The 15066-nt window shown below is 46.2% G+C and overlaps 3 protein-coding genes across 3 annotated transcripts, besides 8 other annotated features; all 3 read left to right on the top strand.

The window, feature by feature from the left end:
• The first annotated feature begins 370 nt into the window (after nucleotides 1–370).
• Nucleotides 371–402: a microsatellite.
• Nucleotides 403–1804: 1402 nt separating this feature from the next.
• Nucleotides 1805–1825: a microsatellite.
• A 429-nt stretch (nucleotides 1826–2254) lies between these two features.
• Nucleotides 2255–2277: a microsatellite.
• A 191-nt stretch (nucleotides 2278–2468) lies between these two features.
• Nucleotides 2469–2499: a microsatellite.
• Nucleotides 2500–2954: 455 nt separating this feature from the next.
• Nucleotides 2955–2988: a microsatellite.
• Nucleotides 2989–3806: 818 nt separating this feature from the next.
• Nucleotides 3807–9222, top strand: PVX_000985 (Sec24-related protein, putative; the record flags this gene model as incomplete). The annotated part of the gene is made up of 5 exons (XM_024731158.1): nucleotides 3807–7817; nucleotides 8014–8394; nucleotides 8570–8636; nucleotides 8832–8913; nucleotides 9099–9222. 5 exons carry the CDS (start codon nucleotides 3807–3809, stop codon nucleotides 9220–9222), a joined length of 4665 nt encoding a protein of 1554 aa, XP_024586992.1.
• A 332-nt stretch (nucleotides 9223–9554) lies between these two features.
• Nucleotides 9555–9636: a microsatellite.
• A 624-nt stretch (nucleotides 9637–10260) lies between these two features.
• Nucleotides 10261–10284: a microsatellite.
• A 187-nt stretch (nucleotides 10285–10471) lies between these two features.
• On the top strand, nucleotides 10472–12443 carry PVX_000990 (ATP-dependent RNA helicase protein, putative; the record flags this gene model as incomplete). Its single annotated transcript, XM_024731157.1, has 3 exons — nucleotides 10472–11552; nucleotides 11705–12008; nucleotides 12182–12443. 3 exons carry the CDS (start codon nucleotides 10472–10474, stop codon nucleotides 12441–12443), a joined length of 1647 nt encoding a protein of 548 aa, XP_024586993.1.
• Nucleotides 12444–13370: 927 nt separating this feature from the next.
• Nucleotides 13371–13417: a microsatellite.
• A 305-nt stretch (nucleotides 13418–13722) lies between these two features.
• Nucleotides 13723–14877, top strand: PVX_000995 (transmission-blocking target antigen Pfs230, putative; the record flags this gene model as incomplete). The annotated part of the gene is made up of 1 exon (XM_024731156.1): nucleotides 13723–14877. The coding sequence occupies one exon, from the start codon at nucleotides 13723–13725 to the stop codon at nucleotides 14875–14877; it is 1155 nt and encodes a 384-aa protein (XP_024586994.1).
• Between the last annotated feature and the right edge of the window lie 189 nt (nucleotides 14878–15066).

Raw genomic sequence — 15066 nt, 5'->3', positions numbered from 1 at the left:
TGGCTTCTTCTTTGCAGTTTAGGAGGTGTAGTTTTTTGCTGCTTTGCTCTTAGCTGTTTAGGGGGTCTCTCCGTGGGGGTGCATATCTGAAGGGGCGTCTCCACGAAGATGACGAATAGACGCGTAGCTACGTGAAGACACATGTATAAACGCTTTCCTCGGTGTAGTTATGCGTGCGTAGCTATCCTCCGCCACGACTCACTCCGATGAAGGCCGCAATTCATTTTAGCAGTCTCGCAGTTCAAAATGTTTTGCGAACAAATCGACTGAAAAGGAGTGCCACAAAAGAGTTACGCATTTGGGGGGTCATAGACGTTTCTGCGTCCGCATGTGTTATTGTTTATTTTTTTTATTTTATTTTATTTTTTTTTCTGTGTCACTTTTAAGTTAACAGAACAGTTCTGATTCGTTATTTTGCTTTTTTTCCTTTTTTTCTTTCATTTTTTTTTTGTTATTTTTCCCATTTCGCGGCAGTCTACGTCGTTATTTTTTCGCGCCACAAAATGCTGCACATGCGGAATGGCATTTCTTTAGCCAGAATGCTGCACCTCTTTTTTTGCTAACGTTTTTGGATTTCTTCCCCCTCGGGTGGACATATGCGCGTTAATTTTTTTCCCGCCAATATGGTACACGTACGTATGCATGTGCGCATGTGGGTATTTTTTTACCCGCTTTTTTAACGCTGATGGGAAGTTTGCCAAAGGCGCGGTTCGGCTGATTTTGCCCGGGATCCCCACTCGAGGAATTCACGAAAATGTGCGCATTTTTTTTCCCAAATTTGTCATCCCACCTTTTCGGCATTTCTGCGTGGCATGCTGTGAGGGGCGTCGTCTTCCACCACGCGTCTGCAAGAAAGAAGACGGCTCAACTTTTTCACAAATCGGTTAGGCACCCAGCTATTCACGCTTTTTTCTCATTACGTGAGTGATACCACCTGTTTGGAATTCCCCTATGATTGGAACATCCGACCGAAAAATCCCCCAGTGTGGCGGACTGATTTGTGCCTGGGATTGCCAGATAACCGCACCGTATTGGATGCTATGCTCAACTGGGAAGTTTCGCTAATTAGGGTAGCAATGCCACAGTGGTGAAACAGCGAGAGGCGAAAGAGGGAATAGGTACATGAGAGAAAGGCCTAATGGGGGGCAAACCCACACGTATTTTTTTTTATTTTTTCAATTTAACTTTTAGGACTGTGCGTTTTATCGGGGTAATGGCTGACTGCCCCTTTTTAGCTGCCACGAAATGAGAAAACCTTAAAGAGTGACGCTTGAAGGGCAGTTGTATTAAAGTAGGAGCGGAGGACATACGTCAGTGAAATGTCAAATGGTCCTATCCGTGCCGTTAACTTGTAGATGGCGAAATTGCGGGATGACTTTCACCATGGGTATGATTGTACCCACCCGTTTACGTTCAAATGTATGATCACCTATTTTTTTGCACCACCATATTAGCGTAATGAAAAGGTCCCCCCGGTTTCACGCTATACACAGTAACTGTTCTTTCTGTGTCTTCCATTTGGTGGAAGCACCTTCACAATTAATTTTTTCTTTCAAGCCCCTTCACGGATATAAGTACACACACGGTTGGAAAGACTAACCGCATTTTCACAAATGGGGGTTTGCAACAAGAGCGGGGTTTACAAAATTGCTCAGGCAGATTAACATATGGGGGTGGTGCGGGGAACCATTGGTAGCGTCACATGTGTGTTTGTCTGCTTCACAGATGAATTCCTCAATAGGGGTAGACTCTTGTAGACGCGTTCAGTTTGCCTTTTTTTTTTTTTTTTTTTTTCAATTTATCCCATTTGTCTATTCCCCATATGGGGGACTTATTACTAAAAAAACGTTGCGACCTTTTTTTGTAATGGCCCAATTGGGAGGGGGTACCTTTGTGGTGACAGCTACGCGTTGTGCCATGTCCCCGTGAATGATGTAGACCTCGCAATTCGTTGCAGTTCACGGGTGCATGTGGGGGCTGTGTATTCGATCGATCGGTTTACGTAGGGGCGTCCGTGCATGGGAACAGACTTGTAGGTGGCTGAACAAATGGAGTGGTGAAACAGGACCAATGGGCCAAAAACCTGTTGGCGCTATTTTCCACCTTTTACACATTTGAAGATTTAGCAGTTTTGCGTGCAATTTTGTCGTTTCTTTTGAGGGGGCCGCTTTCGCAGAAGCCGTAAAATGGCGCCTTCCTTGAGGGGCTGATCAGTGGACGGGTAAAAAAAAAAAAAAAAAAAAGAAGCAATAGGAATAGCAGTAGCAGTAGCAAAATAATCATCACAGTAATCGCCCTGAGAGGCCAAAAACTTTAGCGCATTTTTTTCAATTCAGCATGTGGCGCTTTTATGGGCGTATGAAAATACGTCCCATTTGCGCTATTTTTTCTCGCGTATTTTTTTACTCAATCCTGCGTTATTCATATTGTATTCCCATTTTTTTACTTTTTTTTTTTTTTTTTTTTTTCTCCACTCCAATTTTGTTTTACGCCTGAAGAGGGTGATTACCTCCCAGCTACAATGCCATTGCGAATGTAAAAGGGAAAAAAAAAGATATGCGCACGGGAAGGCGCGATGCGCAAGATCGCGAACGTTTGCATAAATGGCGATTCGTGTTCAGGCAGGGACGTTCCCTCTTGTTTGCCTCGACTTGGCAAAATCATTGTAACGATTTGGGCAAGCAAAGCAAGCGCGCGCATATGTTGCTGTGTAAGGAGGTACAAATGATATGTACGTATGTTACATATGTGTTATGCCAAAGTGGCGCGGCACACGCGTATACGTGAGAAGGCACGAGCGTATGCTTACGCTTACGTTTACGTTTACCTTTTCGTTTACGTCGCAGCCACCCCACAGTGGATGTGCCTCCCTTGACACGAGTCAACCAAGCGATCGTGTAAGTAACTCCAAAGCCATGCTGCCAAAAAAAAAAAAAAAAAAAAAAAACTAAAAAGAAGCAAAGATACGCGGTGAAAAGAAGCGAATGGAAGTGTACATATATATGCACTTGCATACGTACATAAACGTGAGCAGCAAAATCGCGTGAACAGTTCTTCCGCCAGAAAACACCACAGATGATCCCCTGATTGGTCAAATTATTTGGCATATGCGTTGCGTAATAATTTACCCATGATTGAATTTTTTTCAGCAACACTTAGGGAGATTTACTAGTAATGATATGATAAGGGGAACATTTTTAAAGGCCAGGGAGTGAAGGAGAGAATAAATAAGTTAGCAGCTTCACGGATGCGTTGGAGGGGGTACCTGGGTGTGGCCTCTTCGCATGTGATGACACAGCCGAGGGGGGGGCCCGGCCAAGGCTAACACTGTTGTGAAGCGCCCACTGTTGAGAAGCGCCCACCGCTAGGAAGCGCCCAGGTTGCAAAATGTCGCTTTAAGGAGTCGCCTCCGCAGCAGAAGGTTTAATTCAGCCAGCGCGCCTACCAACACGCAGGCATTTTTGTGTGTCCCTTTTTTTTTCTTTTTTCTCGCGGCCCCCCGGTTGACACATCAACCGCAGCTATTTTTTAAGTGACCGCTCCGTTGTGATATCTGACGTGAAGGGGGTAGTCAGCACAAGGAGGAGCAAACCAGGGACGGTAGAGAAGGCAAGAAAAATAATAGCACCACATTTGGTGCCCTCAACTGGAGAAGCACCATTTAGAGGCTACCAGGGAGAAGCACCCCTCAGAAAGGATCAACTCACCAAAATCGAATCACAAATGATGGAAATTGGCAAAGTGAAAAAGAAGTGATAAAAAAAAAAAAAGCGAAATTTTATACGTTAGATAGCTACCCAATAAATATGAGTAATCACATAGGGGAAGAAGCAACTGAAGGAGTGCTCTCAGGAACGAATAGTACCGGTGACGATGGGGTAAAGGGCGGGAGTTGCCACCCCTCCCACTGTTCTCCTCAACCCCGTGGTGAGAATTTTAACGATAAAATTGAATTTGCTTTAGAGGGGGAGAAACCAACTGTGCTAGTAGACGCAAACGAGAGTCACGTCACCACAAGCAGCAGTCACAACAACAGCTGCGAAAATGCCAATATGAATAGGGAGGCAAATAGTAGCTCAGAAAATGTGGGCAACACGAGTGGGAATAGTTATGATAGCAGAGCGCATGTAGGAAGCGCGTACGGTGCCGGAGCATGTGAAAGGAGTAATCAACAGTCGAATGTCCCCATTGGGGACCCAGTTAGCCATCTAAGCGGTCACCCCAATTTCGGTGAACCAAGTGAGAGGGCGGAGGATGCTGCCACCCCTGCACAGCACAGTCACGTGGGAAAAACCCAAGGGGATAATCCCCCCACAGGTGGGCAGTACCATCAGTCAGGAGGTACCAGTAGGAATCACCAAACGGTGGAGAGCAATACAAATTGTTCAGCCGATGCTACATTTAATGAAACTAACCGAAGTGGGGAACACAAGAGAAGTAGCATTGATGGGGACGTTCCCAGTGAGATATACATTCATAGTCAGCCGAACGAGGGGAATGTGCAAAAGACGAGCACCTGGCAGGGTAAGCAGGGGAGCAGCGCAACTTCTCCTCCTGCAAATGGGAATAACGCGGTTACCCTTTCGTGTAGTAATGATCAGCAGCGAGGTGCAAGCAGCGCAACCGAATCGGGGTACGCCATTCACAGGGGTTCTAACTTAGCTAGTTACACTCGAAATGAGAACGTTTCGCATGGGGCGAATAACCCCTTGAGTAGCACCAATCCTGCACAACGCACTGCTATGCAGGGAGATTTGGTGAGAGGGGCCCCAAATGATAAGCCCACTTTTGATAGGGGAAATGAAAGGACGTATCAAATATATGGGGGCAGCCACGGCGGCTCCCCCAGTGCAGCGTCCGCTGGAGCACCTTCCAACGGCTTGGGCAGCCAGGCGGATGGCGGCCACGTTAGTCAGGTGCAGCCGGACGCGCGCGGCGCGTGGGGTGGCGGGCCGCACAGTAATGCCTCGTACAGCTGTGCTGCGTACAGCAACGCTGCGTATAGCAGCGCTGCCTATAGCAACGCCGGGTTCAGCAACGCTGGGTACACCAACTCGGGGTACACCAACTCGGGGTACACCAACGCCCAGTATAGTAATACCCCCTACAACAACCCTCCCTATAGCAATACGCCATATAGCAACCCCCCGTATAGTAATACCCCATATAGCAACACGCCGTATAGTAATACCCCGTATAGTAATGCCCCCCTTAGCAACGCCCCGCAGAGCAGCGCGAAGGAGCACCCCAGTGCGTACCACGCGGCGTACCAGCATCGGAACGCGAACCAACCCGCCGCTAATCAGGTCACCTCTAACCAACCCGCGGCTAACCCCTTTTATGGCGGCGCTGGCAACACGGTTGTTAGTAGACCATTCGGGAGTGCCCCATATGGGGGAAACCCCACCACAACTGCTGATCCAAGCGGGAGTGCAAAGCGGGAGGATAATCAGGAGCGGGGGACGAACAGACAGAAGTACGAACGGTCAGAGGAAGAATCAGTGGAAAGTTCCAGCTCCGAAAATTCAAGTGAAAACGAAAATGAGGTAACAGAAAAGGGAGAAGAAGTGTACAGTTTGTTAAAAAAAACGATCAACCGTATAGACATGAACAAAATCCCAAGGCCTATAATAAACACTCAGGAAAAAAAAAAAAAAAAAAATTTAAAAGTATTCGAAACGTGTAAGTATATCTCTCCCCCGTCTTATTATCAACCGTACATATCGATTGACACGGGGAAAGCAGACCCGAGATTTATGAAGAGCACGTTGTATCAAATTCCGCTATTTTCTGAGACGTTAAAGCTGTCTCAAATTCCCTTTGGAATTATTGTAAACCCTTTTGCATGTCTAAACGAAGGGGAAGGTGTAGACAAAATAGACATGAAGGATATCATTAACGATAAGGAGGAAAATGTAGAAATTTTGAGATGCCCCAAATGTTTGAGCTATCTGCATGCGACTATATTGGAAGACATTTCCAGCTCTGTGCAGTGTGTCTTCTGCGACACAGATTTTATGATTAATGAAAATGTATTATTTGATATATTTCAGTATAATGAGAAGATAGGCCATAGGGAGAGTGACCACCATGGGAGTTCTCTCTCCCCTTTGCTGAAGGGTAGCGTCGATATTATTATCCCCCCGACGTACTATCATAATGTTAACAAGTTTAAATTGACGTATACCTACTTGAGTAAAAATATTAACCAAACGGCGTTCATGATTACGAATAAGATAATGTCTTTCACGAAGCATATTTCTAATTCGCTAGTTGCGAATGATTCTAAGGGGGGGAATAAGCTGACTAGTAGTAGCGCTTTTGGCGACTCGGGGGATGCTACCCATTATGCAGGTGGTGGCTATACCAATTATGGAGGGGTAGGAAGCTACAGTACCTATGACAATCAAAGCGGTTACAACAATCATAACGTGGTTAACAACCGAGGGGGCAGCGGAGCAGGGAATCATCCCTATGGGAACGACCACGGGGTGCAGAACTTCGACAGCGTGATGGAGAATGCCAACCTGACCATGAACGAGATGAAAAATTTGATATGCGAAAAAAGTGGCGAATCGGATACCGCCAAAATGAGGAGAAATTCGTTGATGGCGAAATACCCGCAAGTGAAAAATATGTTGCCGCCCTACTTTGTCTTCGTCGTGGAGTGCTCCTACAATGCCATTTACAACAACATAACGTACACCATTCTGGAGGGCATCAGATACGCCGTGCAGAACGTGAGGTGCCCGCGGACCAAGATTGCCATCATCACGTTCAACAGTTCGATTTATTTTTACCACTGCAAGGGGGGGAGCGGCGTAAGCGGTAACAGCGGCGGAGGAGGAGGCGGCTCGGGCACCCACCAGGTGATCGTGATGAGCGACGTGGACGACCCGTTCCTGCCGCTGCCGCTGGAGGACCTCTTCTTCGGGTGCGTCGAGGAGAGAGACAAAATCAACACCCTCATAGATACCATCAAATCGGTGAGCACGACGATGCAGTCGTACGGCTCCTGCGGAAACAGCGCGCTCAAAGTGGCCATGGACATGCTGAAGGAGCGAAACGGGCTGGGCAGCATATGCATGTTTTACACCACCACCCCCAATTGCGGAATAGGCTCCATTAAGGAGCTGAAAAAGGACTTGCAGGAAAACTTTCTGGAGGTGAAGCAGAAGATATTCTACGATTCTTTACTACTAGACTTATATTCCTACAACATCAGCGTGGACATTTTTATCATTTCGTCGAATAACGTGCGTGTGTGCGTCCCGTCTCTGCAATATGTTGCGCAGAACACCGGGGGGAAGATCCTCTTCGTGGAAAATTTCGTATGGCAGAAGGATTACAAGGAGATATACATGAGCATAATGGACACGCTAACGTCAGAAGACATTGCCTACTGCTGTGAGTTGAAGCTAAGATATTCGCAGCACATGTCGGTGAAGAAGCTCTTCTGTTGTAACAACAATTTTAATTCTATCATCAGTGTGGACACGATTAAAATCCCCAAGATTCGGCATGACCAGACTTTTGCCTTTTTATTAAACTACTCGGACATTTCAGAGAGCAAAAAACAAATTTACTTCCAATGCGCTTGCATTTATACCAACCTGTATGGGGACCGCTTTGTTCGTCTGCACACCACGCACATGAATTTGACCTCCTCCCTCAGCACCGTCTTTCGGTACACCGACGCCGAGGCCTTGATGAGCATCCTCATCAAGCAGCTCTGCACCAACATCCTGCACAATGACAACTACTCCAAGATCATCATCGACAGTTTGGCGGCCATTTTGTTTTCCTACCGCGTGAATGTAAGTGAGAGTTGTGCGAAGGCGCTATGTGAAGGTCGCGGTGCTAGCCGCGGTGTGAGCCGCGGTGCGCAAGTTGCCACATGCAATTCGCTACGTGGAAGTTGCTATGTGGAAGTTGCTTATGCAATTCGCTATGCCCAATTCGCTGTGTGCTCGCCGCTCCCCCCACGTCACTCTTCCGCTTCCCCCCCTTTAGTGCGCCTCGTCCGCCCATTCAGGCCAGCTGATCCTCCCGGACACGCTAAAGCTGCTTCCGCTCTTCACCTCCTCTCTTCTAAAACACAATGTCACGAAGAAGGAAATCCTACACGACCTGAAGGTCTACAGCCTGATAAAGCTCCTCTCCATGCCGATCATATCCTCCCTCTTGTACGTATACCCAGTAACGTATGTAATTCACATAAAGGGGAAAACGAACGAGATAGACTCGATGGATGTGGACGACGATTTGTTTATTCCCAAAACGATACCCTCCAGCGCGGAGAAGATTTACTCCAATGGGATTTACCTGCTCGATGCCTGTACCCACTTTTACCTTTACTTTGGGTTTCACTCCGACGCGAATTTCGCCAAGGAGGTGAGTGCTCAAACACGCGGCGTTGTGTGGCATTATGCAGGCCGCTCTGCGTAGCGCGGTTAAGCATGGGTGTATTTGCCTAGGCCGTACTTTAACGGATAGGGCGCGTCGCCACTACCGTCACCACTACCTCCCCCCACCGTTGTGTATTTTTTTTCATTTCCCCCTTTTGAAGATCGTTGGAGACATCCCGACGGAGAAAAACGCGCACGAACTGAACCTGACGGATACCCCCAACGCACGTGAGTGTTAAAATTGAAGGGCGCGACCAAATTGGTGAACCGCTCACGGGAGGAAGGCAAGAGGAGGCGTTTCATTTTTGCGCGCCGTGCCTTTTTCCCTCGTATGTTTCGTATCCTATGCTACGCTTTGCTATATTTTGCTTTATTCTTATTTATTTTATATTTTTTTTAATTTTTTTTCGCCCCCTTTGGCAGAAAAAGTGCAGCGCGTCATCAAGAACCTGACCAGGATTCACCACTTCAACAAGTACGTCCCCCTGGTGATGGTTGCCCCCAAGTAAGTTCGCGTCGAAAAGGGATAAGTCGAATGGAGCGACTGCGAGGAGGAAAACTCCGCCTTGTAGTGCGATGTTACGCAGCATGAAATGGGAAGCCACCACCAACTCCCATAAAAAGGATGCACATACCCGTGCATGCAAATTAAAATACAAATCTAATTGCACACTTCACCCCCACTTGCAGATCCAACGAGGAGGAACGCCTCATATCTTTGTGCGTTGAAGACAAAGCCGACAAGGAATACAGCTACGTGAACTTCTTATGTTTTATTCACAAATTGGTTCACAAAAGGATTGATGAGTCGTAATGGTGCGCGAGTAGGCCGTTCATTCAGACATATACAGCATCTCCAGAGGACACTTTGATTCCCCCCCTTCGGACCACCGCGTGTGCTGCGTATGTTCCTCGTGCGTTCCGCGTATGTTCGGCGTTGTACCCATTTGAAACGCCGCCCACACGCAGATGCCCAAGCTGCGAGCATGTATGCAAGCATGCGCAGCCCCTCCATATGTTCGTTTTAATTTCGCCCTTTTTAATCCCACCGAAATTTGTTTACTCATTTTCGCCTTTTTAAATGTTCCCGCGATTTGTGAAGAAAAGTGAGCACAGTGCGTATGTGCGTGTAGGCGCGTGTATCTGCGCGTGTGAACATGCATTCCAACGTGCGTGCAAGCATGCGTGCAAACGTGCACATATATATGCATATACTCATGTATGTATGTCCTTATTAAGCCCATAACTCCCCCCCCTACGTATGATAAATTAAAAATTTTGTGAAGTGTTGCAAAACTGTTCCTGGGCGAGGAACGACTTATTTTTGGAGTGCCCAGAAAAGGGCGTCGCCCGTGGGAACATCCCCATTGGTTTGTATACACGTCGACGTGCACAGGTAGGTCCGCGCAAAACGCAGTTAGCAACGTTCTTGTGTTTAATTTAAACCAAGTGGGACAACTAAGCGAGAAGGAAGCCGGGGTGAAAAAGGCGAGTAATTGCACTGGGGATGAATGAACGGTTATTATGCGGCTGCTCAACAATCTTCCGCTTCCACTTCCACTTCCACTTCTGCTTTTTTTTTTTTTTTTTCCCCAAACCGTTGAGCTGTTCTGGGAAAATACCTCGGTGCGTAAAAAAAAAGGAAAAAGGTTAACCCCCCACCCGCAGCAACATCAACTTCGGGAATGAGCAAAAGAGCTTATTTATTTTAAAACAAACTTTACTGCTTTGCTGAAAGGGGAATAGAGCCGCTTAAACAGAACAGGCGAAAGTGAAGGAATTGCATTTTTTCCTTTTCCCAGCTAGCCAAAAAACGCGCTGAAAAAAAAAAAAAAAAAAAAAAAACAGCCATAATGCAGCAAAAATAAAATACAACTGGGAACACTTCAACGAAGAGGAGAAAAAACTTTCCATACAACTGGCAAATCTTGAGAATAATCATCTGCGCCCTGGCAGGCACAAATATGAAGAATTTGCGAAATTGGCGTGAGAAAATACAAGTTTAACTATGCAGGTCGGTTTTCCCCTCCCCACATGAGAAAACAGGCCAATTATAGGAAAAGATGCAAAGCAGCTCATACATAAACCACGTAAAAACGCTCGTTGAAAATGTAAGTGACGATTTTTTTAACTTCGACGAGCTTATTGGAGAGGGGGTACAACAAGGCGGTGGCGCAGCGGTGGCTACAGCTGGGGTTCCAAGAGCAATTCATGGTCGCGTGGCAACGGCGCACCAAAAGAAGGCGCACGAGGTGCACTCCAGCCTCAGCTCCAACTGCAGAATAATCAAAATAGAGGACGAAGAAGTTGAAATTGAAAAGTGGAATGAAGTGAGGAACACCCCAATAAATGAATTTATAATAAACGCCCTGATTAACAAGTTTCACTTCAAAACATTTCTGCCCTGTCAAAGTTGTGTGTTGGATTATGCCCTGTTGAGCAAGAATGGGTCCAATTCGCTGCTTAGTGGAGACATATACATTGAAGTGCCAACTGGCCTTGGAAAAACATTATGCTATATTATAACTATATTGGATTATTTTTTATATAAAAAGGACCAAAATGGGAAACTCTTTTGTCTCATATTAACAGCCACAGAAGAGTTGGTAACGCAAATTATGGGGGTTTTAAACAAATTCGAAGTTAGCAATTTGCTGTGTCAGGGGATAAATACCAACATGTTTCAAATGAACATTTATTTTGATGAGCTGATGGATAGTAGGGACACCTTTAAGGACACGAACATTCTCGTAACAACGACCAACAAATTTGAAACGCTCTTCTACAGCAATGAGGAGCTTTTTAAGGACTTGAAATTTTTAGTTATTGACGAAGTGGATAAGATTATGTCCTTTAGCAAGTCCAACATTAACAGTTTGGTGAACTCCCTATCGGACATTGTCGAGAAGTATCAAATGGAAACTCGCAATTTTTACAAACCGAAGAATTTCCTGCAGAAAATTTTCGTTTCCGCGACGCTGTGTAAAGTGTCGGATAACCTCATGTCCCTGAATCTGTACAGGCCCATTTTTTTTTACTACATTGTTAATTACAAGAGGAACGAGGAGTTTTACTTGAGCACCAAGGGGAAATACAGCAAGGTGTATGTCGTCCTCCGGCTGATCATGGATATACCGGCCAAGGGTGAGTTGAATGGTTGGAAGGGGGGGCCATGAGGCGGCATCGCCCTTCCCCTCATTGGCCACGTCACTCCTCTCCGTCTCCACGTTCACGCAAAACATCACTTCCAATTTCGCTTCCAATTTCGCTTATAATTTCGCTTCCCCCCCCCGCAGACAACCTCAGCATGCTCATCTTCTGCAACAGCGAGGAGTCGGCGCACCTGCTCTACCGGTTCCTGACCGTCTACTTCAGCTACACCAACGAAGGCGGCTACGGGATAAAGGAGTACACCCGCAATTTGTCCAACAAGAGGAAGAAAAAAATACTAAACGATTTTCTCTCGCAGAAGTTGCACATCCTGATATGCACGGATTCCATTTCGAGGGGGCTCGACACCGTGAATGTGAACTACGTGGTGAACTATGAGATGCCGAGTCACTACAACGTGTTGACACATAGGATCGGGAGGCTCTCCAGGTACGTCACCGTGTTTAGAGGTGGAACGAAGGGGCTTATGGATGTACCATTCCCAGCATGGCGCTTCTCACCACAGGGAGTGGGTCCCCCCCCAAAAAAAACTACACCGAATAGGTGTGTTGTACATGTTCACCCCTTTTAGACACTGCGTTATTACCACCCCCTTTGTGCAGGCATAACAGCAAAAGAGGAACCGTGTACCATTTGATCCGGAAAAAAGAAAAAATGATAATCAACAAGTCAATCAGGCAGAGGCACCTCAAAGGAATCGAGAAGATGAAATTCAAAAAGGAAAAGCTCCAGGATATAAAGAGAGACGTGACGCAGTTGAAGCCGCTCATCAAGGACGTTATAGCCAAGGAGGAGGCGGAAGTCCTACGCAGGCATAAGTTTTATCGCTACGATGAGTTGGTGAAGCTCTGCGGGTTGGAGTGACCATGAATGGGCGGCTCTCGTGTGGAGTGACCACCTAGGGGCGATTCACATTTGGGGTGACTTACCTGTGCATGTTTTTTTTTTTGGCCCCATTTCACGGAGGAGGCACATTTCGCATATGCAACGAAGGGGGAAGGAACAAACAAATTTACGTCGTTTTTTTTGTTGTTGCTCAGTTATGCGTCCTCTCCAATGGCAAGCAGAAGGAGACCGCCGCGGTTGCGAAGCCACGAATTGGGATGAAGTGGACGTCTGCAGAAGTGTCCACCCACGTTAAGTGCAAATGTGGGAATATAGTTTTTTTTGTGTTTTACCCATTTTTTGGCCGTAATTGGCATGCGCGTGGATGGAGGACTCGAGGGAGGAATGATATTTTTTCCGAGTCGCGCATGTTGGAATTGCCCACCGGATGTTTAAAAAAAAAAGGGGACCATTTTTGCTCACTCGGGTGGCTCTCTTTACGATCAGTTGCTAAATCAGCCAAATGAAGGTAGATTAATTTTGTTTCTTTATTCGAAAAGGGGGAAACGCGTAATTTTGCGAAAAAAAAAAAAAAAATCGCACTGCGCATGGCGGTGTGTACTTTCACAGCCTGTCAAACGTTGCGGAGGTGGAAAATGTGCAAATGGAAAATGCTACTTCTGCACAACCAGTTGGAAGAACTATTGTGTTATCCGTTTTGTTGCCCTTTTTGTGTCTTTGCTGCGCCTCTCCGTTTGTATCTTTGTCTGTCATCGTTTTATTTTTTTATACACCCTTTTGCAACTCGCGTCTGCCCCTCAATTGGGGAAAACATAAACGTTAAAAAAAAAAAATCGAAACGGCTAAATGTTTTAAATTACGTTTAAAAAATTGTAAAAAATGAAATTGGACGTGTTGGCACGAGTTCGTGTAAATTTTTTTTTTCTTTTTTTTTTTTTCTTTTTTTTTTTTTCTTTTTTTTCACCTCTTTTGAAAAACTCAGTTGTTAATGTTTTCCCCTTTTCCGCTCGCTGGCGCAGCAGAATTGATGTTTGCATTTTTGTCTAGGTGAAAAAAGGGGGATTTTTCGGCCGGTTGCACTGGGGGGGAGAATCCTTCGCGTTGCGGCGTTGCGAATCGTCGTTTCACGATTGGCGGTACGCACTGTCTTTTCACTATTGTCGTTACGTACTCGTCTGTACGCTCCTGCACTGTGCGCGCTTCCGCCCAGTGGAGCGCCGCAATTCCCGCGTAAAGGCGGCATAACGTGCACTTTGTGCTGTCCACGTGGCTGCCCATTTAGCCACCCCCTAACAAAATGAAAAGGCTCCTCCTGCTCGCGCTGCTCCACCTGGTGAGGCAGCAACTGCCCGCACACGCAGAAGAACACATCTGCGATTTTACGAAGGAGAAGTACCTTCTGGGGAAGAATGAAAAGGAATACTGCGTGGTGAACGCGAAGCCGTTTGACAGCGTAACATTTATATGTCCGAAGAAAATAGGAGCACAGTGCTTTCAGAATGTTAACACGCTAGACGATATAAGTGCAGACAAAATGGAATCGTCCAAGCTGTCCATAGATGTGCTGCTATACGGGTCGACCCTGTATGGAGACACGCTGCTCATATCGCCCACGGTGAAGCAGAGCACAACCTTCTACTGTTTCTGTAACTTGCAAATGGAGGACCTGAAAAAGTACCTAAAGAAGAGGAGACTAACCAAGGAAAAGGAAAATGCGAAAAAGAAATCCACTGTCAATGTGAACGATTTGAAAAATGCAGACGAAGATATGGAGGTGGTAGTCCCGGAGAAGCAAATAGATGAACACCTAGTTAGAGCATTATATAGGGTAAAAAAAATTAGGAATATAATAGAGCGTGAAAAGAACAAAGGGGAGGGAGATAAGCCCACAAATCCGGAAGACGAAGAAGAACTCGTAATTGAGGAGGAGCAGGAAGAAGAGGATGGAGAAGGGGATGAAGAGGATGAAAGTAAAGTTGAAAAAATCATTACAAAGTATGGAATAATGAAAGTTGTTGTTTCTACGAATAATACAATTACTAAGGGATGCGATTTCGGAAATAATGTGGTGAATTATTTTTCTAAGCCCTACCCTGTTGAGAGGTATGGAGGTAGTAAAGTCTGCAGAATTGAGGCGAAGCCAGGAGAGTTTGTCGGCTTCAAGTGCATATATGATAACCAGGGTACCGTCGAACCGCACAATTGCTTTGATAAGGTCTTTTACGAGGGTAATGAAACCGATTTGCAGACCCTCATGCCTGGCTATATATCATATGGAAACAAGCAGAAGGGGAAATACGCCTTTTACTTGAAGCTGCCCCACTTTGTGCAACACAGCTACACCGTTCAGTGCAAGTGCAGGTCCACTGTGCATCAGTATGATGACTACGTCTTCGAGTTGGCCGTGGAGGGAGGAGAGAGCGATATTGTTGCCAAGTCCTTCCAGGAGTAGGCGGTACCAGGTGCGGGGCAGCGCGGCGGCACGTGGAAAGTTGTCCCACCGTTTGAGTGGGTGGTCCTCATAGTGCCTTGCGTGGTGCCCTCACGAGTGATCATGCACCCATTTTGACCACTTCCACGCGAACGAATACTTTTTTTTTTTAATTCTGAAAAGCGCTAATTTTTCGAAATTAATTGCCCC

Source organism: Plasmodium vivax, chromosome 3 (genome assembly GCF_000002415.2).
Source record: "Plasmodium vivax chromosome 3, whole genome shotgun sequence".
Classification (NCBI taxonomy): Eukaryota; Apicomplexa; class Aconoidasida; order Haemosporida; family Plasmodiidae; genus Plasmodium; species Plasmodium vivax.
Note: the sequence above shows the minus strand (reverse complement) of the source record. Positions and strands in the feature narration are given on the sequence as shown.